Source organism: Equus przewalskii, chromosome 1 (genome assembly GCF_037783145.1).
Source record: "Equus przewalskii isolate Varuska chromosome 1, EquPr2, whole genome shotgun sequence".
In the NCBI taxonomy this organism is placed as follows: Eukaryota; Metazoa; Chordata; class Mammalia; order Perissodactyla; family Equidae; genus Equus; species Equus przewalskii.
The window spans coordinates 117,266,715-117,288,720 of NC_091831.1; the positions used below are offsets into that span (position 1 = coordinate 117,266,715).

The 22,006-nt window shown below is 37.5% G+C and overlaps 1 protein-coding gene across 50 annotated transcripts in view; it reads right to left on the bottom strand.

Annotated features, from left to right (window-relative positions):
- Window positions 1-22,006, bottom strand: part of SCAPER (S-phase cyclin A associated protein in the ER) — a 521,170-nt gene that overhangs the window by 151,812 nt on the left and 347,352 nt on the right. For all 50 annotated transcript variants that reach the window (XR_011526452.1, XR_011526476.1, XR_011526453.1 and 47 more), the window contains one exon: window positions 15,881-15,996. Coding sequence is in view for 47 of the 50 variants with exons in the window: in XM_070573827.1 (XP_070429928.1) it covers window positions 15,881-15,996 (116 nt within the window). In the remaining 3 variants the exon portion in view is untranslated. The remainder of the gene's footprint in view (window positions 1-15,880; window positions 15,997-22,006) is intronic.

The window sequence follows — 22,006 nt, forward strand, 5'->3', positions numbered from 1 at the left end:
GGATCCGGTTATGTAATTTTAAATTCACAATTACATGTTGGCTCTGGAGAAGACCCCAGGTGGTTTACAGTGTTAAACAGCAGATTAAAGTCGACACAACTAATTTCTTTACTTTAATCTTATTAGTGGTATAACAGCTGTCAACTCTATCTCTGTGCAGCCTTTTGAGACATAAACAAAATGCCTCAATATGTCAAATGGAGAAGAGTATTTATCAATTACTATGGTTAATTAGATTGCAAAACAATTTTTTACTTTTATTGTCTTGGGGAAAGTTATTCACTTTTAACAAACCTTGATCTAAAAACAGATATTTAGAATTATATTAAAATAATCTGGCCTAGAAATGACGAGTTGTTTATTAACAATGGATTGTATTCTAAATTTTACCCACACTGGTAAATACATTTTGTTAACTTTTACTGAGGGCCTACGACATAGTGGGCAGATGGGGTAGAACATGGTTTCCAACTCCATAATATCTACATCTGTTATTGATGGGAAGTGAATTCCATGATATATTTACCTCATATTTGCCACCTGATTTAAGTTCTGAAAAGGATGTTTAAGGTAACATGGAAACATTGTATTTTTTTTTTTAGACTTCATTGCTAGATCTTTCCTGAACATTTTGTCTCACATATACAAATAGTTACATGTGGTTTTGGCTCATCTTGCCCAATATCTGTTAGATCAGTTCCTCTTGTCCCTGTTTGGCTCCTAGCCTGTTAGGTGGGAAAAATGACTCCACAACCATTTCCTGTAGCCACACCAATAAACCACTACAAAAAATCCTAAACTAAAACCCCCAAACCAATCAATCAAACAATACCTGCCCTATTGAAAGTCAAAAACTAAACAAACAAAATAACAAAAAAATCCTAGCAACTCACGGGAATTATGAGAGTAATTTTTTATATTAATGAAATATTTTTATTAAAATAGTGAAAGTTAAATGTTCACATATCAGAAACAAAATTCCAGCCAACATCACCCTGTAAATACCAACTTTGTAAGAGATACACCAAGGACTTCCATAGACTCAAACTCTGAACTAAATAGCACTTTCTGCTTACGCCTTCAATAATTTAATCTTGTTGTGTAGTATAGAATAACTTATTTATTTATTTATTTACTTTTGAGGAAGATTAGCCCTGAGCTAACTGCTGCCAATCCTCCTCTTTTTGCTGAGGAAGGCTGGCCCTGAGCTAACATCTGTGCCCACCTTCCTCTACTTTATATGTGGAACGCCTACCACAGCATGGCATGCCAAGCGGTGTCATGTCCGCACCCGGGATCCGAACTGACAAACCCCGGGCTGCTGAGAAGTGGAATGTGCGAACTTAACCGCTGCGCCACTGGGCTGGCCCCTAGAATAACTTATTGATTAGTCTTAGCTTTCCAATCATGACATAAACTCTTTGAAGACAAAAATCATACATATCTCAACACAGAAGAAATTTAACAAGTACTTGCAGACTGATAATACCTCTCTTTGATGATACGATGGCAGGAAATAAGGTATAGAAGGAAGAATACCAGAACAGGAGGCTTGGTCCTAGCTGCCAATCTGATGACTGATGACAAATAACTCAGTCTTTTTAAGCCTTAGTTTCTTCATTTATATGTGATAAATTGGTGAAGACATGCAAAAGACTCTGTTAAACAAATATAATACATTTATAAAATTGTTTCACTACTCTTGTATTTTTGATAAAGCCAAGTGTTTTGCAGGTGTTCAGAACATCTCCTTTGTAAAAGTTCCCTCTCTCACTCATCTTTCATCCACAGTACTAAACAAAGTGCTAAGTACATGGCAATAAAAGTGTTAAATGACTGACTGTTCTTTGTGTTTGGTTAAAATAGCATAAGCAATAGGGCTTAAATTAAGATAGTGGCAGCAATAAAAGAAAGATGAGTGAATGAAACCGATATGAACTTTTCTCCCTAAAATACGAAATAAAATAGGAATGAATACTTTTGTTTTACCTGAATTAGTCATTTTGCCCAATTCACTCACACCTAAATATTTTTTGATGCTGTCTGACAGTGTTCCAATATTTTTCCTCTTATTAGAACATTTGTTGGTTTTTTTCCAATTATTTTATTGAGGTCATAATAGTTTATAACCTTGTATAATTTCAGGTGTAGATTACTATTTATCAGTTTGATCAGTATAGATTGCACTGTGCTCACAACCAATAGTCTAGCTTGTATCCATCCCCATACCTATGTGCCCTTTTACCCCTTTCACCTCCCCCGCCCCGACCCTTCCTCCTGGTAACCACTAATCTGTTCTGTTTATCCATGTGTTTGTTTATCTTCACATACCAGTGAAATCATAAGGTGTTTGTCTTTCTCTGACTGGCTTATTTTGCTTAACTTAATATCCTCAAGGTCTACCCATGTTGTTGCAAATGGCATGATTTTGTCTCTTTTATGGCTGGATAGTATTCCTTTGTATATATATACACCACATCTTCTTTATCCATTCATCAGTTGATGGGCACTTGGGTTGCTTTCACATCTTAACTATTGTGAATAGTGCTGAAAAGAACATAGGGGTGCAGAAATCTCTTTGAATAGTTGATTTCAGGTTCTTTGGATAAATGCCCAGTAATGGCAGAACTGGATCATATGGTATTTCTATTTTTAATTTTTTAAAGAAACTCCATACTGTTTTCCACAGTAGCTGCACCGGTTGGTATTCCTACCAGCAGTGTATGAGGGTTCCCTTTTCTCCACATCATCTCCAACATTTGCTATTTTTTGTCTTGGTAATTACAGCCATTCTGATAGGTGTAAGGTGATATCTCATTGTAGTTTTGATGTGCATTTCCCTAATAATTAGTGATGTTGAACATCTTTTCATGTGCCTGCTGGTCATCTGTACATCTTCTTTGGAAACATGTCTGTTTGTATCCTCTGTCCATTTTTTGATCAGGTTGTTTCTTTTTTTGTTGTTGAGTTGTATGAGTTCTTTATATATTTTGGAAATTAACCCCTTGTCGGATATATGATTTACAAATATTTTCTCCCAGTTGGGGGGTTGTCTTTTTGTTTCGTTTATGGTTTCCATTGCCTTGCAGGAGCTTTTTAGAGTGATGTAGTCCCACATGTTTATTATTTCTTTTGTTTCCCTTGCCTAAGTAGACATGGCATTTGAAAAGATGCTGCTAAGACTGATCTCAAAGAGTGTACTGCCTGTATTTTCTTCTAGGAGTTTTATGGTTTTACATCTTACTTTGTTGAGTCTTTAATCCATTTTGAGTTAATTTTTGTATAGGGTATAAGATAATGGTCTACTTTCATTCTTTTGCATGTGGCTGTGCAGATTCCCCAACACTATTTATTGAAGAGACTTTCCTTTGTCCTTTGTATGTTCTTGGCTCTTTTGTTGAAGATTAGCTGTCCATAGATGTGTGGTTTTATTTCTGGGCTCTTAATTCTGTTCCATTGATCTGTGTGTCTGTTTTTGCGCCAATGCAATGCTGTTTTGATTACTATAGCTTTGTAGCATATTTTGAAGTCAGGGATTGTGATGCCTCCAGCTTACTTTGCAGGATTAATTTGGCTATTTGGGGTCTTTTGTTGTTCCATATAAATTTCAGGATTATTTGATCTATTTCTGTGAAGAATGTCATTAGGATTGCATTGAGTCTGCAGATTGATTTAAGTAATATGGACATTTTAACTATGTTTATTCTTCCATTCCATGAACATGGAATATCTTTCCATTTCTTTATATCTTCTTCAATTTCTTTCAATAATGTCTTATAGTTTTCAGTGTATAGGTCTTTCACTTCTTTGGTTAAATTTATTCCTAGATATTTTATTCTTTATGTTGAGATCTCTTTACTTGTGATTGGTCTATTCAGATTCTCTATTTCTTCTTGATTCAATTTTAGGAGGTTCTATCAGTCTAAGAATTTATCTATTTCTTCTACATTATCCAATTTGTTGGCATATAGTTTTTCATACTATTCTCTTATAATCCTTTGTATTTCTGTGGTATGTGTTGTAATTTCTCTGTTACCATTTCTAATTTTATTTATTTGAGGCTTCTCTCTTTTTTTCTTAGTGAGTCTGGCTAGAGGTTTGTCGATTTTGTTTATCTTCTCAAAGAACTAGCTCTTAGTTTCATTGATCCTTTCTATTGTCTTTTAGTCTCTATTTCATTTATTTCTGGTCTAATTTTTATTATTTCCCACTGCTGACATTGGGCTTCGTTTGTTCATCTTTTTCTAGTTGTTAGGTGTAGTTTGTAGATTAGTTATTCGAGATTTTCTTGTTTGTTGAGATGGGCCTGTAATGCTATAAATTTTCCTCTTAGAACCGCTTTTGCTGCATCCCATAAGAGTTAACATATTGTATATTCATTTTCATTTGTCTCTAGGTATTTTTTGATTTCTCCTTTGATTTCTTCATTGATCCAATGGCTGTTCAGTAGCATGTTGTTTTTTTCTCCACGTATTTGTGACTTTCCTAGCTTTTTTCTTGTAGTTGATTTCTAGTTTCATAGCACTGTGGTTGGAGAGATGCTTGACGTGATTTCAATCTTCTAAATTTATTGAGGCTTGCCTTGTTTCCCAACATATGATTTATCTTTCAGAATGATGTATGTACATTTGAGAATAATGTGAAGTCTGCTGTTTTTGGATGGAAGGCTCTCTATATATCTATCAAGTCCATCTGACCTAGCGTTTCATTTAAATCCACTATTTTCTTGTTGACTTTCTATCTGGATGATCTATCCACTGATATAAGTGGGGTGCTGAGGTCCCCTACTATTATTGTGTTGTTGTTAATTTCTCCCTTTAGGTCTGTTAACAGTTGCTATATATACATTGGTCCTCATGAATTAGCTGCATAAATATTCATAAATGTTCGGTCTTCTTGGTAGAATGTCCCTTTTATCATTTTATACTGTCCCTCTTTGTCTCTCATTGACTTTTTTATCCTGAAGTCTGCTCTGCCTGATATAAGTATGGCAACACCTGCTTTCTTTTGTTTGCCATTTGCTTGGAGTATCATCTTCCATTCCTTCATTCTGAGCCTGCATTTGTCTTCAGAGCTGAGACATGTTTCTTGGAGGCAGCATATTGTTGGATGTTGTTTTTCAATCCATCCAGCTACTCTGTGTCTTTTGATTGGAGAATTCAATCCATTTATATTTATAGTGATTACTGATATATGAGGGCTTAACATTACCATTTTACTTCTTGTTTTTCAGTGTTCTATATTTCCATTGTTTCTCTTCCCTTGTATTCTGACTGCCATTTCAGTTTGGTGGTTTTCTGTGATGTTTTTTTCTTAATTTATGAATTGTGGCTCTGAGTTTTTGTTTAGTGGTTACCAGGAGGTTTGTGTAAAAGATCTCGTGGATGAGATAGTCCATTTTCTGAAAACGTCTTATCTCCATTAGTCTAAGCAGATTCCATCCCTCTCCTCTTCCCCTTCTCAGGTATTGTTGTCACAAATTAGTCTGTCTTCTGTTGTGAGTTTGTGACTAAACTGAAGTGTTTATAGTTTTTTTTATGCTTTCCTTCCCTTTATCTTTTAAGTTATAATTAACTGTTCTGAAAGAGAGCTGAAATTTTCTGATTTTGTCTGTGTATTTATCTCCTTGCAAAGAGCTTTGTAAACCTTTGTCTTTTTGTTTCAGGTATGAGGGAGGTCTAGTGGTGATGAACTTCCTTGGCTTTTGTTTATCTGGGAAAGCTTTCATTTCCCATCATATCTGAAGGATAGTTTTGCTGGATAGAGTATTCTTGGCTGAAAGTTTTTGTCTTTCAGTATTTGGAATATATCATTCCATTCTCTACCAGCCTGTAAGGTTTCTGCCAAGAAATCTGCTAGGAGCCTGACAGAGGTTCCTTTGTAGATTATTTTCTTCTACATTGCTGTGCTTAATATTTTTTCTTTGTCATTGACTTTTGCCAGTTTTACTATTATATGCCTTAGAGAAAGTGTTTTAACACTGATGTAATTAGGAGTTTTATCGGCTTAACGTGTTTGTAAGTCCAGTTCCTTCCCCAGGTTTGGGAAGTTTTCAGCTATTATTGCTTCAAACAAGCTCTCTGCTCCTTTCTCCCCCTTGAATATGTATAATCCTTATGTTGCTTTTCCTAATTGAGTTGAATACTTCTGAAGGAACTTCTTTATTTTTAAAAAAATCTTAGTGCTCTCTCCTCCTCCAACTGAAGCGTATCTCTATTTCTATCCTTGAAATCACTAATTCTTTCCTCCATACTGTCAGCTCTATTTTTTAATGATTCTAAATTTTTTTTTGAGGAAGATTAGCCTGGAGCTAACATCTGCTGCCAATCCTCTTCTTTTGGCTAAGGAAAGTTGGCCCTGAGCTAACATCCGTGCCCTTCTCCTTCTACTTTATATGCGGGAAGCCTACCACAGCATGGCTTGCCAAGTGGTGCCATGTCCGCACCTGGGATCTGAACTGGCAAAACCCAGGTCACCAAAGCAGAATGTGTGCACTTAACTGCTGTGCCACTGGGCAAGCCCTGGATTCTAGATTATTGTTTATCTCATTAATTCTGTTCTTCACATCCAGAATTTGTTTTTTTTTTCTTTTCAGAGTTTCACTCTCTTTGGTGAAGAATTTATTCTGCTCACTAATTTTATTCCTGAATTCATTGAACTGTCTGCATTTTCTTGTAACTTGTTGAGTTTCTTTATGACAGCTATTTTGAATTCTCTGTCATTCAGACTGTAAGTTTCTATGACTTCAAGATTGGTTCCTGGAGACTTGTTTTGTTTCTGCTCTGAAGTGTTACTGTAGTTTTTCATGCTGTTTGATGGTACATTTGCCACCTTTGCCAGTGCATTTGTGGTAGTATCAGGTCGCAGATTCCACCAGCCACCGTTGGGGGGAGCAGGAACTGTGTTTCTGATTCCTCCCTCCCTGCTGGAAGTTGAGTGAGTACAGCTGCTCTCTGTTTGCGTAGGTTGGCCACAGCTGCTCAGTGGCTGCTCTCATGGGGGCAGTCCCTCTGTGCCTCTGTGCTCAGTGGGTGGGTTGCACTGGCATGTGCTTGTACTGTGTGATGGGGAGCATTATTGCTGGTGGGGTTGCTGCAGCATGGTGGGTGCTCCTGCAGACTGGGATAGCCTTCATGTGTGCGTCAGACTGCCCTCACCTCCTCTTACAGTTACGTGGGCCACTGTGCTTGATGGGCAGGGCTCTTTTGTAGGGGCCAAGCCACAGCCACTCATTGGAGAGCTTTCCCACTGGCAGGGCTGCTGCAGCATGGTGGACACTCCTGCAGGACAGGATAGTGTTTGCATGCAGTCTGGACTGTTCCTGTCTCCTCTTTAGAGTCATGCCAGCTGCTGTGGGAGGCTCCGCAACTTGGCTTGCTGCTGCCAGGTAGGGAGAGGGGTGCGCTCACCTATCTCCACTGCTTCCCAGGGATCTAGTCCCTTCACCTTCAGATGTATAACTGTGTGAGTCTCTCAGGCATCTTGGTGTGCTGTGTGGTTCTCCTCTGCTGGTCAGTGAATCTCTGTTTAGTTGTAACTCAGAGGAAGAGAGATGAAGAGAACAGCTCACTCTGCCATGTTGCTGATGTCACTCCTCAGTACATTTGTGTCCTAATACCACCCAAAATGTTTACAGCTCCCCAAGCACATCCAATTATTTCAGGCTTCCATGATCTTGCACATGCTGCTCTCTGCCTAGGAGGATATGTTAATCCAGAAAACTCTGAATCTATTCTTTAAAACTCAGTTCAGATATTATGTCCTCCAGGAAAGACTCTGTCCTCCTCTTGCGGTTAATTACTCCATCCTTTGTGCTATTTCTGTACTTGGTGCATACTTCTATAGTTATACTTAGTTTTAATCCATTAATGCATTATATTCCCTTTTCTTTAATTCTAAATACAGATATTTCTGGCTTGAGAACTAACTGAGTGGGAAAGTGAATATGTTTACATAAGTAAATTTCAGCCTAAAATACAATACATGTTAGACTGTGGTAAGTATTTGTAAAACATGATATTATAATCTTCATCCTATGTAGATGTTTCTCAAGAATCCAAGTCTCAGAAGGTGACAAGAGAAAAGAGGTTACAAAAAGTGCTGCAGTGTTTTCAATAAGACTGCTGTTACAATGTCTAGAATACCAAAGGACTTGGCCACAAGGTCTACATCAGTTGTCTAATACATCAACACCTTCCCCACAGAAATACTTGCTGATTTTATAAAGGAAATTAAATAAGAAAATTGGATTCACTTAATAGAAATTAGTAGCTTTATAACCATCTTTGCTGGACTGCATCAATTTGAAAAAGTGAGAGGGATTTATATTTACATTAATGCAAACATCAATGCAGAGAATGTTTTACACAGATTTTGATTTTCAATAAGGCAATAACCTGATCTCTGAGTCAATAGCTAGGCTTGATGAAAGTAATTCCCTGGAGAAGGCATCAGTGTAAAGGAAATGGCAAGCAAGTTAGAGCCTCAGATAAGTTGTGAGTAATGTCCCAGGAGTGATTTAACAATGATAGTCCAAGTTAAAAATTTTTCTTAAGTAGACAGGTAAAGAAAAATGTTGAACCCACAAAGTACCACTTGAGAGCTTTCGACATGGAAAGCAAATGCCCTTAATGTAGACTGGGCTAAGAAAAAAAAGTTTCAAAAGGGCTACTTTTATCAGAAAATATGAATGTAGCATCTACCAGTGTACTTCTGGTAAAGCAACAAGTCCATCTAGAATGAAGTTTTGCATTTCTTATTGGGTGAGGGAGAGAATAAGAGACGATGCAATGCTCTGAAACTTGTATCAGGTTCTTGAGTAAGTCTTGCTTTGGGGTAGATGTTTAACAATATGGAGATATTGCTTAGTTTCCCTGTGAGGAACAAAACTGCAATTCCAAAAAAGCTTGCCCTGAAATAATATAAGCCAACACTTTTCTTCCTTTTGTAATATTAAATGATTTAACAAAACAGGATAATTTGTCTTTTACAAATGCTGTATATTTCTCCTAGTAGTTGAAACTGCACTGTTAAATCTAATAATAAAGGCACATTATTCAGTTCTTCAAAATATAATAAAGCTTTATCTTATAGTGCAGGATTAATGTTCTGAGCTGCATCATGCTGCCAGGATTTGAGGTGGTTGGGAGGGATAACTGCTCTTGCAATCTTCTCACCTTCTAAACATCTTAACCTCACCTTCAAAATAGGCAACTGGTTCCTAATTTCAGAAAATAATTGGTAAAATCATTAAGTTCCTCATGAAAAAACTTATTGTTTTATTAAAAAGTTAGACTATGGCCCACTATGATCAAGTCTGAGAGAGCAGGGTCTAAGGAAATACACTTTCCAGTTGTTTGTAAACATAAGACAATGTTACTGAAATTCAAAGTAAATTCTAATTATAAAGTAAATGATGAGGTAACCAATCTCAGACTCAAGGGCCCCCAACAAACTTAACACTTGAAAGCTATAAAGAATATGAGTAGTACTGTTGTTTGTTCTTATAGAACTTACATATTGTTCTTGAAGAACAATATATAATACACTTTCCTATCTTTGATTCTGATGTTACTTTAAGTGTGTGTACCTTAGCATCCACGAACAGTAAGTTTAGTGTACATAATTTTCTATACAGATTCTCCAAACTGGGGTTCGTAGAAAAAAGAAAAGTTCAGCCAATCCCAGCTTGCAGAAACATTTAATGTTCATACAAAACTATACCCTAGAGAGCTTGTAGAGCATGCTTTCTCTCTGTATTTCTACTTTAAACTGTGGGCATTCATTCTTTCCTGATATGAAAGAATTTAGAAAAACAACTATGAGGTCACAAGGAAGGCTCTATAACACAGTCAAATATTTTCAGCCCAATCTAGAGTTTAAAAAATTTTAATATTTGGATTTAAAAGTATCAGGCTCTTTTGGTTGAGAGGGACAGAAACTCACTCAAAATATTTCAAATAAAAAGAGGCATTTGTAAAGCTATTGGGAACTTTCACATGAATCCAGGAGAAAATGAACTCCCAGACCTCAGGAAGGCAGAAACAATGCCAGCTCTGTGGACTGGACCCGCTCTCATTTCCAGCCCCCTTCTCTCTCATGAAGCAATTCTGGTCTCCTCCTTTTTCCCTAATAGACTTCGTTAGTCCTGCTAAACTTGGAGTGAACGTAGCCCTGTAACGCCTATCCCAGAAGTTACTCTACTTGATTTTTCAAATTCAAATACATATACACAAAATGAGTTGGAGTTTTACAATTTTCCAACTGCAAATTCCAGAAAGAGAAACTTGACTGGCCCACTTTAACATTTTAAGCTGGGTTTTAAGTCTCATATTGCTGGCTGGTCTATGGATTCGCTGCTCTTAAGTCAAATGTCCATTCTTCATTTGATCAACTATGGCCATTGAGGGAAGCATCACATGGCATAAAATATGGCTGCATAGAGGAGGCACTGATACAATGTGTAGAACATGAAATTTTCATAACATCTAGAAAAAAAGGAGGACACAACAAATAGGACTGGAGCTGAGGTGAACATGAAGTGAGTATGGCAAGCCAAGAAGAGATGAAAGGGTAAGACGAAAGGAAGCTTATGGTGAAAACTGAATTAACGGTCTGGATTGTGTTACAAATTGAAAAGAAAGGCAAAGATTTAACAGCACATGAGCCCCAAAGAGGAAAAATAAAATCATAATAATAAAAAAAAAAGACTGGAAGAAGAAGAAAGCTATAGAGCACATGAGGCCAGGCATCTTAGGAAACTAAGCTTGCAGACATTGGATATGCAGCAAACCATTCCTTTTATGAAGAGTTTGTGTATACCACCAGAGTGGTTGTTAAACAAAGGCAATACAGTAGGATACTACTAATGATATTTAGAGTTTGATCCATCTCATTTCCCATGACTGTAAGTTCCCTAAGGACAGGGACTATTTCAAATGGTTCTTAGATGTGGCAATCCCATTCCCATGTCCATGTGTGCACACAACTGCTCCCAAGAAGGGAATCCCTAGAAAATAGCTTCCCTAGGTATCAGGACTGGAAGCCCTAGATCATCTACCTGCTTCTGAAATACAAGATGTCTTTTTCCCACTCTAGGATGAACTGCACCTGTCTCTACCCTGTGACTATCACAAGACCCAGAGAAGAGAACAGAAGCCTTTAGGGACAAAACCTCAACATTCTCTCTGAACATTCTGTCTGCCATTTGAAAAGAATAAACATTCTTTCAAAAGGGATATCATGGCTCTCTCAGGTTGCTGTCATGCCCCAAACATGATTGCTCCCAACCCTCATTCTGGTAGTGGGTCACATACATGGCTGCTGGTGACAATGAGGAGTAAATAAGGTGATACACACAAAGCATATAGCCTAGTGAATGGTATCGAGGATGCATTCTATAAATGTTAAATTCTGTCTCCTCACCAACTCAAAGGATTGAGGAAATGCAATATTGCCTAGTGGATAAATTGCATAAAAGTAACAAGTTTCACATTATTTTACTTTGGAGAATAAATGTGTGATATCTTCTTATAAATGATCTTCCTAGTAAGCAAAGCTCTACCTCAAATCATTCTGAATTTATTTATTTTTATTATATTCAGTGACTATTGTTTTACCTGAGTAAGACCGATTTATTACAGACAAATGTGTATACTACAAAGAAGCAAAAAAAGCAATGTAATTAATTTGTTTGATATGAATAGATAGGTATACTTTATAAAGGCCACAGCAGTGGGAAAAATCTATTTTTCATCATAGGTTAAAATAGGGGCAATCTTATACACACCAGTGTGCTCTGTTTCTGAAAGTGTGATAAGGACAAACAACCAAGAATACAGTTCTAGCATTCCCTTTGGCCTTTTGAATAAGTAGCAGTTACAGATACATGACATACTCACAAATTCAAAGAAATTTAAAGATAGAATTAAAAAATATATATATTGCTTAAAGTCTAGCTAACAGAGTGGTCAAAATCAGGAGGGCCCTTTTTGGCTGAGATGTGATCACAGTTAAAGTCCATAGAGTCAAATATTTGGTGTAGTGTGCTCTTTTACTGCTTTACTTCCATTTATTGGAAATAGAATTCATTCACATATTCAAATATTTATTAAGATACCATATGATTTCCAAATAATGTATTTACTATGGTCTCTGATCCCAAGGAATTACAATATATTGGGGGAGATGGCAGTACAACAATTGGAGTGCTTGGCAAGATAGTACCTTAATAAAGTGCCAACTCTTCACTTTTATTATCATTGCCAGTGTGTAAATATACTAAAAAACACAACACAAAATTTTGGCCACAGCTTCTAGTCTCAGCAGATTCACCTTCTTATTTACCTAATATGGGGCATTCTTTATGCCAAAAGAAAATGACAAACCACTATTTACTTTCAAATAGTAAAAGCTACGTTAAACAACTCTTATTAGCCTAAAAACAAAGAAAGGGCTAGAATAATGCCATTTATTCTTTTGCACTATTCTTTCTGCAATAAAGTTAGGAAGCAGACTAACATGGGTCACCCCAAAAGTAGATAGAACATGAAATGAAAATTGCCTTTTTCAGGGTGATCTTTCTTCGCACTGAAAACAATTTTATTGGAGCATATTTGTTAAGAAGGTTATTTTGGAATACCACATCCTAAGTCCTTGCAAAGATAATTTGAAAAGAATTCAAGTAGTCTTATGGGCTTTCCCTGGTTCTAACAAAAGCAAAACAACCCACTGAAGATTCATAAATTAATTCAACTCAAATTAATTAATTCAAAAATTTAAATTTTCAGAAGCGAGTATAATTTCCAATTTCACATTTAAAAGTATCTGCTGGAAGCAAATATTCATAGGAAGTTACCTAGCAATAATTATAGGACAACTGCTGAGGTACCATGTGGAATGAAAAGTGAGATGGGCAGGGTGGTAAGAAAAGAAGAACAAGGAGCTGGTTTATCCACTCACAGAGCTCAGGGCTGCAGGGGCAGTGAAACATCAGGTTTCCACGGTAAATGTCTAGAGGCTCCACATGGTAAATGTTACCAGAGAGCGGCTGAAAGTTCTCATTCTCTGTTGTTTATTACTGAGAAAAATTAACTAATGCAGGAAAGTAAAAAACCAGTCTCTCTAGGTAAGAGTCATGAAATGCCACAGGAGGCAGAAAATAAAATGAGCTAAGGTGGCAGAAGGTTCATGGAGCCAAGGGGTGAGAGCTCGTCAAGGATGGAAGGGGAGGATGTGGGCAGGCTGAGAACAAAGGAATACCCAAGGACTATGGAAGGCCCAAGGCCAGGGCAGGGGTTTGTGCAGAAGAGTGGTTGGAAGAAATATGAGAAAGAATACTTTTGGAATTAAGCCACTGACTCATGCCCACCTGTGTGCTCCGAGTCTCCATCTAAATCTAACATAGCTGTGAAACTTCTCTTGCCCCTCTCCAAGGAAGCAGTATGACATTCTCATAGCCTTAATCCTTTAGCTCTGAGAAGTAGTCTTGTACTCAAGACAGAAGAATCTTAGAATCAATGCTAGATGCCCACAGCTCTGAGTGCTGGCCTCACTCAGTAAGCAGTCCAGTTGAAAACACAAATCTATTGGCCTAAGGTGAGATGAAGAAACAAACTCAATCCTGGCACTGTCGTCAGCTGGTAGCCATGAGAGGAGCACTGGTCTGGACTCTCAGGATTCCATGGCTCCTTTCCAAAGTGGGTGTGCTAATTTTTGCTTAGGTCTTTTTAGGAACTGTGGAAACCTCTTCTGTTCCCTAAATGAGAGGTATAGACAAGCACCAGAACATACTCTTTGCCACAATGACAAAAGCAGCTTTTGGGAAACAGGCATTTAATCTTGGTTACCAGTCACAGAGCTCAGTGTTATGCATGCTGAAGCCTACCAGAAAACAAACAAACAAAAAACACACAAAAAAAGAAAAAAAACAGGGGTTGGCCCCGTGGCCGTGTGGTTAAGTTCGGGTGCTCCACTTTGGCGGCCCAGGGTTTCTCGCCAGTTCGAATCCTGGGCGCAGACATGGCATTGCTCATCAAGCTATACTGAGGCGGTGTCCCACATGCCACAACTAGAAGGACCCACAACTAAAAATACACAACTATGTACTGGGGAGCTTTGGAGAGAAAAATAAAAAATAAAATCTTTTAAAAAAAATAAAAAAATAAAACGAAAAACTATAGGTGCACTTAAGATGAACAATATGAATTAACAGTTATCAAAGCACTGTCCCAAAGAATCAAATGCCATTTCCTTTTTTATCTGAAATATTTATTATGCGTTTCAGTCTTTCCTTCACTGCCAACTAACACACACTGAGTAATGATGACATGCTAAGCAACATACTGTCAATAAAGTCCATTTTGGCAAGAAATACCAACTCTCCCGGGTTAAAACCCTCTATGAATGCTATAACTGCCTGATGTGGAGCTTTCTGCTCCACAGAAAGAATCCTGACTTAAAGGATACCTATACCTTCTTTCAATAATCTCTTTGTCAGTAGAGGAAAGGAACTCAAACTAACTCCAGTATCAGAGAGTTTGTACTTAGAAATGTCTCATGTTAAATAGACAATACTGTCTTAAACCAGGCAAGACTACAGTTATGTGCCACATAATGACATTTTGGTCAACGATGGACTGCATACACAATGGTGGTCCAACAAGATTAGTACCATTATAGTCCAGGTGTGTAGTAGGCTATACCACCGAGGTTTGTGTAAGTACACTCTATGATGTTTGCACAATGATGAAATCCTCTAATCATGCATTTCCCAGAATGTATCCTCGTTATCAAGTGACACATGACTGCACTACTTTAAAAACCATCACCTAATATTTACATAACACTTTAAAGTTTACAAAGAACTCTCACATACATTATTTCAGCTGATCCCCACAGCAGCACTGTGAAGTGAATACGATTACCCCTGTTTAACCAAATGAGGAGACAGATGCAACAAGGTTAAGGCACTTGCCCAAATTCTCCTGGCTAGTAACTGGAGATAAAACTGGAATCCAGGTTCGTGTGACTCCAAAGCCAGTGCTATTTCTATTTTACTGAAATGTCTCCCAGGAAAAAAGATAACATATTCTTGGAATTTTTTTCCTGTGGTATTTAATGGACAAATGAAGCACTCACTTCTTGGGCTAACTAAATACTTAAGTTTTCTCAGTGACAGAAATAAACTTTTATCAAAACCTCTCATTTAAACTCTGTAAATAAGAGTCTCCAAAAAATCCAGAAATTGTGCATCTTACAACTGAGAAATACAATACTTCTGAAATAATGCTGTTTGTTACTACATCTCAGGTGGCCAGGTACCAAAGGGTGACTTAAGAGAATAGGACAGCAGATCTTAGGTCTAAAGCCTGCACAGGATCCTTGTGACAAAGAGCAATTTGCAGTTAAAAACCAAACTGTAATTTAGTTTCCAGCTATTTGGCTGGGACTCTAGACTAGAGCAGTTCTTGCCTCAGACTGCTCTTCTGTATGTTAGGGACTTCAAAGTTCACAGCTCAGGCCTTTGTTAATGTACTTCTTTTTTGTACATAACACAAAAAGTTAGCTTCTGTTACTACTATTCATTTCTGTTCATTTCTCTAAGCAGTTAGAATTGCTCAGGAGTTCATCAATTCTTCTTGATTTAGGATTAGAGAAGGACATACACCAAAAAGATTTCCTTTATAAGGTCTTTTAGGCTCAATTTCAGTTTTGTAAGTGAAGTTGAGCACCTCTGTTTTTTCGCTAATGGGGAGTGTAAGCTTTTGCTAGTCAAGCCTGAATATCCATACAATTTTCTTGTGGTCCTCCATATGGAAACCATAGGGCAGAAATGACTCACAAATGAAACGTGAAAGACAAATTAAAAAACTATACTTACTTAGGAGGAATTCGTGAAACTGTGTTCAAATTTGCGGCTGGGATCACTACTTGAAGAATGTGTTCAAGCGCTGTTAATCCACCAGCAACTTGAAATGCAATCTGATCTGCCACATTCTAGACAGAAATACAAACAGAAATCAGTCCAATTTCCCAGGTATAACATTATAACCAAATGAAATATTTAGTTGCAGTATGAAACATTTAATTCTTCTACAAATATTTATTGAATGCTTACTCAGTGCTAGGAACTGTAGGTGGAAAGTGGTGAACACAAAAGACACGGTTGCTGCTCCCATGAAGCTTAAAATTAGTGGATGAGACCAACACTAATCAAATAACTATAAACAAAATAACTTCAATTATGATAAGTACCTTGAAGAATAAGGAAAGATGCTCTATGAGAAAAATGGGCGAACGAACTATATATTGGGGAAGAGGTTGGCATAGGTTCCTCTGAGAAAGTTGAGGTTTTAAGACAGATAAAAGAAAAAGGAAAGGGATGGCACACTTCAGGCAGAGGGAAAAATGATTTTATACAGAAATTTTTAGCAATACTTTAAAGAACCCAGATCATTCTGTAATGTTAATTACCACCTAACACGACAAATGGACTTCCACAAAGATTTCTCCTCCTAGAACTTATTTCTTCAGTAACAGAAGATAATCTAATATCTAACCATTTAGCTAAATATATATATATTTTACCACTTCAGCTATTTTAGGGAGAACATGAAGTAAACATTTAGAACTCAGCCTATGATTATTTCTATAGAATTCCTGATCTGTTTACAACTCTTCTAGGAAGGAACTTCTCCATGCTCTTTGCATTCTTCTGGCATGAAGAGGGCAAGAGTGATTCTGTGGTACACTGTATTAGTTTTTAAGCATACACAGAATCACTGTATCATATATGTAAAAAATAGGATAGCAATCTATATGGGCTGTTTGTGTCCCCCCAAAATTCTTATGGTGCAATCCCAATCCCTAGTACCTCAGAACTGTATTTGAGGATAAGATCTTTAAAGATGTGATTAAGTTACAATGCGGCTGTTAGGGTGGTCCCTAATCCAATATGACTGGTGTCCTTATAAGAGGAAGTGACACCACAGATGCATGTGCATAGAGAAAAGGGTGTGTGGAGACAAAGCAAGAAGGCAGCCATTTATAAACCAAACTGAGAGGTCTCAGGAAAAACCAAACCTGCTAACATCTTGATCTTGGATTTCCAGTCACCAAAACCACGAGAAAATAAATTTCTGTTGCTTAAGCTACCCAGTTTGTGGTACTGTTATGGCAGCCCCAGCAAACTAATACACAACTCCTCTATTACAACACCACCTTACACTTCTAACAGCATTCTACAGTTCATCAAGCCTTGAAATTTCTTTGAAATACTAAGGTGTTCTTTTGAGGGGTAGGGTGCATGGAAGAGAGAGATGAGTTATACACAGGCTTTGTGAAACATGGTTGCCTGAACCTTCTGATGTTCTAACCACAATGCTCTGCCTGCTTGATGTAGACTCTTGGCTCTAGAATATGTCTGGAGTTTGGTAGCGTAATACCTTAATCATTCAATTACTCACTTTGCACACAATAAAATACAGTTTGAGACTACAATAAGTTCATTGTGAATTTCAGACAAGAACTCACACTTTTAAGATTAAAAATTAGTAACTTATTTTGCTATCAATGAAAAAAATGTTTCTTTGCAATAGAATTAACAATCAGAATATTGAGAAACCCAGTTCAGTAATTTATTTAAAACCATAATGCTGTTACCATTCTTTCTCCTTATGTTAGGATGTCAATATAATTAGAAAATAATAACTTTTGCATTAGCACATAACGTACACAGAGAAAAATGCACTAATCATAATTATATAGCTGGATGAATTACGGAAAACTGAATACACCTTGTAACAACTCCAGAATTAAAACATTAAGCTTTATAATATGCCATAATATCTCTGGTGCCCATCCCACTATCTCTACTTCCTTCCCAAATGTAAAGGCTATTCTGACTTTTAAAATCAGATTTCTTTTGCCTACTTTTCAGAACTATAAAAATAGAACCATACTTTAAAAATTCTACAGTATCTAGCTTTTCTTGCTTGATTGGTTTTCTTCCTAAATTCATCCCATCCATATTGCTGCCTGTAGCAGTGGTTCATTCATTTTCCTTGCTGTATAATATTCCTTCATCTGATTATATACTGCAATTTAAATGTTTCACTGCTGACTGACATTTGGGTTGTTTCCACTTTGAAATTCTGGACCATTCTGCTTTAAACATTTTGGCACATGTATTTGGGCACATGTGACATGCAGTTGTGTTCAGTATATGCTTAAGAGTGGAATTGCTAGGTCACAGAGTATGCATAGGTTCAGTTTTATTGTGACCAAACAGCTTTCAAAAGTATTCAAAGCAATTTGTGTACACATTGCAGTGCAGTGGTAATTTCAGTTATTCCATACTCACACCAAAACTTGGTTTTACCATTTGTTTTTAACATTAGCCATTGTAATAGGTGTGCACTGGCATTTCATTGAGGTTTTCATTTGCCTTTTCCTGATAATCAACAGAGTTGAATACTTTATGTTTACTGGCTTTTTTTTAAAACTGAGGTATACTTTACAATTGGGTGAAAGGTTCAGATCTTAAGTATACCATTCAATTAAATCTGATGAATGCTTATCAAGACCTAAATATTTCCACCACCCTAGAAAGTTCCCTCATGCCCCTTTCACAGTCAATCCCTCCTCCATGAAGCAACCACTGATTTGATTTATAGCACCATAGGTTAGTTTTGTCTATTGTAGACTTTCACATAAATGAGATCATATAGTATGTATGAATATTTTGGGAATTTAATTTGGTAGTGATTAGTTATCCCACCAGCAGTTTTACCAAAACCAGGCCTGTGGCACCATGGAAACATCTGAAGCCTAGGGAAAATGGCAGAGGGATTCTGAGTCAAGACAGAGAAGTAAACACATACATACATACATCTCCTTTCTTCTTACACTCAAAAGAAATAGGAATTATAAAGTATTTAATAATATTAAAAAGGCATAACCATGTTAAAAAATAAACGAAACATCTCTGTGACACAGGGATGGAAAAGCCCACTGTAATTTATAGGGAAAGGGTCCAACTTTCAGCAGATTCTTAAAAGAATATCTGCCCTTCTAGACTCCTCCTTCTTCTTCAGCTTTCATCCTGATTCTGGCTCCAAGTTCCAGTTATTCCACTTCTGTTACAGGTCTTAACTTTTGCCTCTTCTATCCATGCCTCCTCAGAGTGTTCAGGCTCTCAAGGTCTCTTGCTTGAAGTACTGCAGCAATGCCCTAAGGAGTACCTCTGGATCCACCCTCACCCCACACCAGCCCATTCCCTAGAGCAATGCTCCCAAACATTCTAAGATAAAAGTCAGAGATTTTTTCATTTTTCATTTTCACTCCATTGTAGACCAATACTTTTGTGAAATACAATACAAATGAAATAATGAGCAAATGAGAAAAAAAAAGATGTACTAAGTAGGAGCCCACATTTAAAAGTATTAGCTGCAACAGACATAAAATTACTCTGTCAATTTGCTAAAACTTACTCTTGATTTGTGTATTTATCTCACTATGCTCTAGTGACAGTGGCCTGGCCCTGGCCCATGGACTCCATTTTGAGTAGTCCTGCTCTGGATACCTGTATGTACAATGAGTATAATATTCTCAAGAGTAAAAGTGATCATGTCTCTCTTTGCTTAAAACACTTGAATGACTTCACCGTCTACAGAATGAGGCCCAAATTCCTCAGCACAATTCTTCAGAATCTGATCTCTCTCTAACAACCTCTTTCCCTGCCATGCTCCTGCCTTTCTCTCAACCAAATTCCCCCATGGCCCACGGTCTTTCGTGCCTCTGTGCTACTGCATATGCTGTTCCTTCCTAGAAGGGATGATCCTCTCTAGCTTTTCATCTTTGTATCCCCACTAAACTCAGAGCTTCCTGAGGTCAGGGACTATGTCTGTTTCAACACCACATCCCCAACACTTAGCAGAGGGGAATGCACTCAGAAAGTGCTCCATCAGTAGTTGTTGAGTGACAGTTTTGAGAAAGAAGGCTAATAAAGATACTTTTACATGATTTTAACTGCGAAAACACAGAGAGTCAATAACTTCTCTGGTATGATCCAGGATAAAATCCTCCATTTCTGTCATTGTATGTGCCTGTAGAATAGTGTTTCACGGGAATTGAACATCAGGACCAAAGAATGAAATTCGGTTTTTAAGACTGAAGGACATGCTCAACCTGCACCTCCTTAATGACCACCAAGGAAGGAACTATACTCTCCACTCATACTCCATTTCAATGCAAAGCCTTTATATAACGATATCTCTCGATTCAAAAACAAAGTACATCAGACCTCAAGCCAAGCAGATGCACCGGCTGATGAAATCTGTCCACAGGGAAACTGAGCAGTGTCACTGCTGTTCTTGTAGACCTTTCCACAATGGGAGAGAACTAGCTCAACACTGCACAGGCGGAGGGGGAAAGGACTGAGGAGAAGCAGACCACTTTAATGTACACATCAATGCCTTAAAAACAAAACTCAAAGCCTTTTATGCAGTGCCAACAACATGGATGTGACCTCTTGAAAAACTTAAGACACAGGCTCTAACAGATATTAAGCAGGAAAAAATAAGCCAATTTCAGGAAGATAAAGGCCATTCAAAGCCGATTTTTTACTAAGGTATTAATGAAAATTGAAGCTTTAATTTATCATTTGTAGCTTTCCAAGGAAATAAAACAAAAAGCAAAACCAACTGCAAAATAAAAACCCCCACAAATATCCCCCTAGAATCAAGGAGGATTCTGGTTATCTGCACTTCTGGTTTAGAGCTGCAACAAGCCACTTCTGAATTCTCTTCCATAGAGCATGGACAGATGGAAACATTGTTCAGTAACTTCTCCTTCATGTCCCACATCAACTCCTATTCATCCAATCATCTCTGCTCTGCCTCAGGACCTCATTCTCTGTGTCTGCAAGCTCCTTAAGAGTGGTGGCTGATTCATCTCTGCACCCCCACTCCTGGCACAGAACAGGAATGGTAAGTATCTGATGGATGAGTGACTGAAAACAAGGATGAACAAATGAAAAGATTTTTCTCAGACAGCAAAAATGTCCTGTGAGATATGACAGATTAACGCAATATAGAGGCTGTGGGCATAACAAGCAGAAACCCCTCCCACTGGATCCCATTGCCTAACACAACGAAAATGAATGGTTCTCCTCCCTTCATCTAAAGGGAGATGAAACAATCCTCTGATATTCTATGACTTTTTTTCCACTCAGGAGGACAGAAAGGGAAACTCAAGCCCAATGATGAGCTGCCCAAATGTTAAAATTAAAAGAAAAAACTACCTTCTTAAGCATGTGGCATTAAACACTCTACATACAAAAAAAAAAAAAAAAAAAAAAAACAATGAAATCACTTTCACACACAATCCAGGTAGATTTAAAGGATGCAGAGAGCCTCTCATTTCCTCTTCCTCTCTATTTCCATCATACTAACTTCTTGTGCCAATCATCTGGTACTTCTTGTACACTGCTCTCTTTATATTCCTGGACATCTTAACGCCACAATGAGACTGGATGCTCCTCAAATCCATCATCTTATACTTGTTCCTATCCCTCTCAATGTCTAAAAAAAAAATTAAAGTATGCTAAAAATGCTTAACCAAATTATTTTCTCCATCCAAACTGCCACCTTCTTAACTTGCTAGCTCTCAATCCTTAAGCCCCAGATCAAATGTTGCTTCTTTCATGAAGCCTTTCCTGATCCCTTTCAACTAAAGTCAAAGGTGTCTGTATTTAACTGTATTTGTCTTGTGGCCCTCATCAGTGTTAAAAAATAAAATTCAACTGAGAAAATTTGAAGATGTAATTGGCTTTATCAAATGAGTCATGAATGGGGCAGCACCTATTCTAGCAAGCACAGAGATACTCTGAGGAATTACACAAGTGGAAGGCTTTTATAGAAAGGGGGGAGGGACGAGGAAGTCATTAGCAAAGGAAAAATGAAAGTTTCACTGGAGGAAAGTGAAAGTTCAGGTGACGATGGTTTCT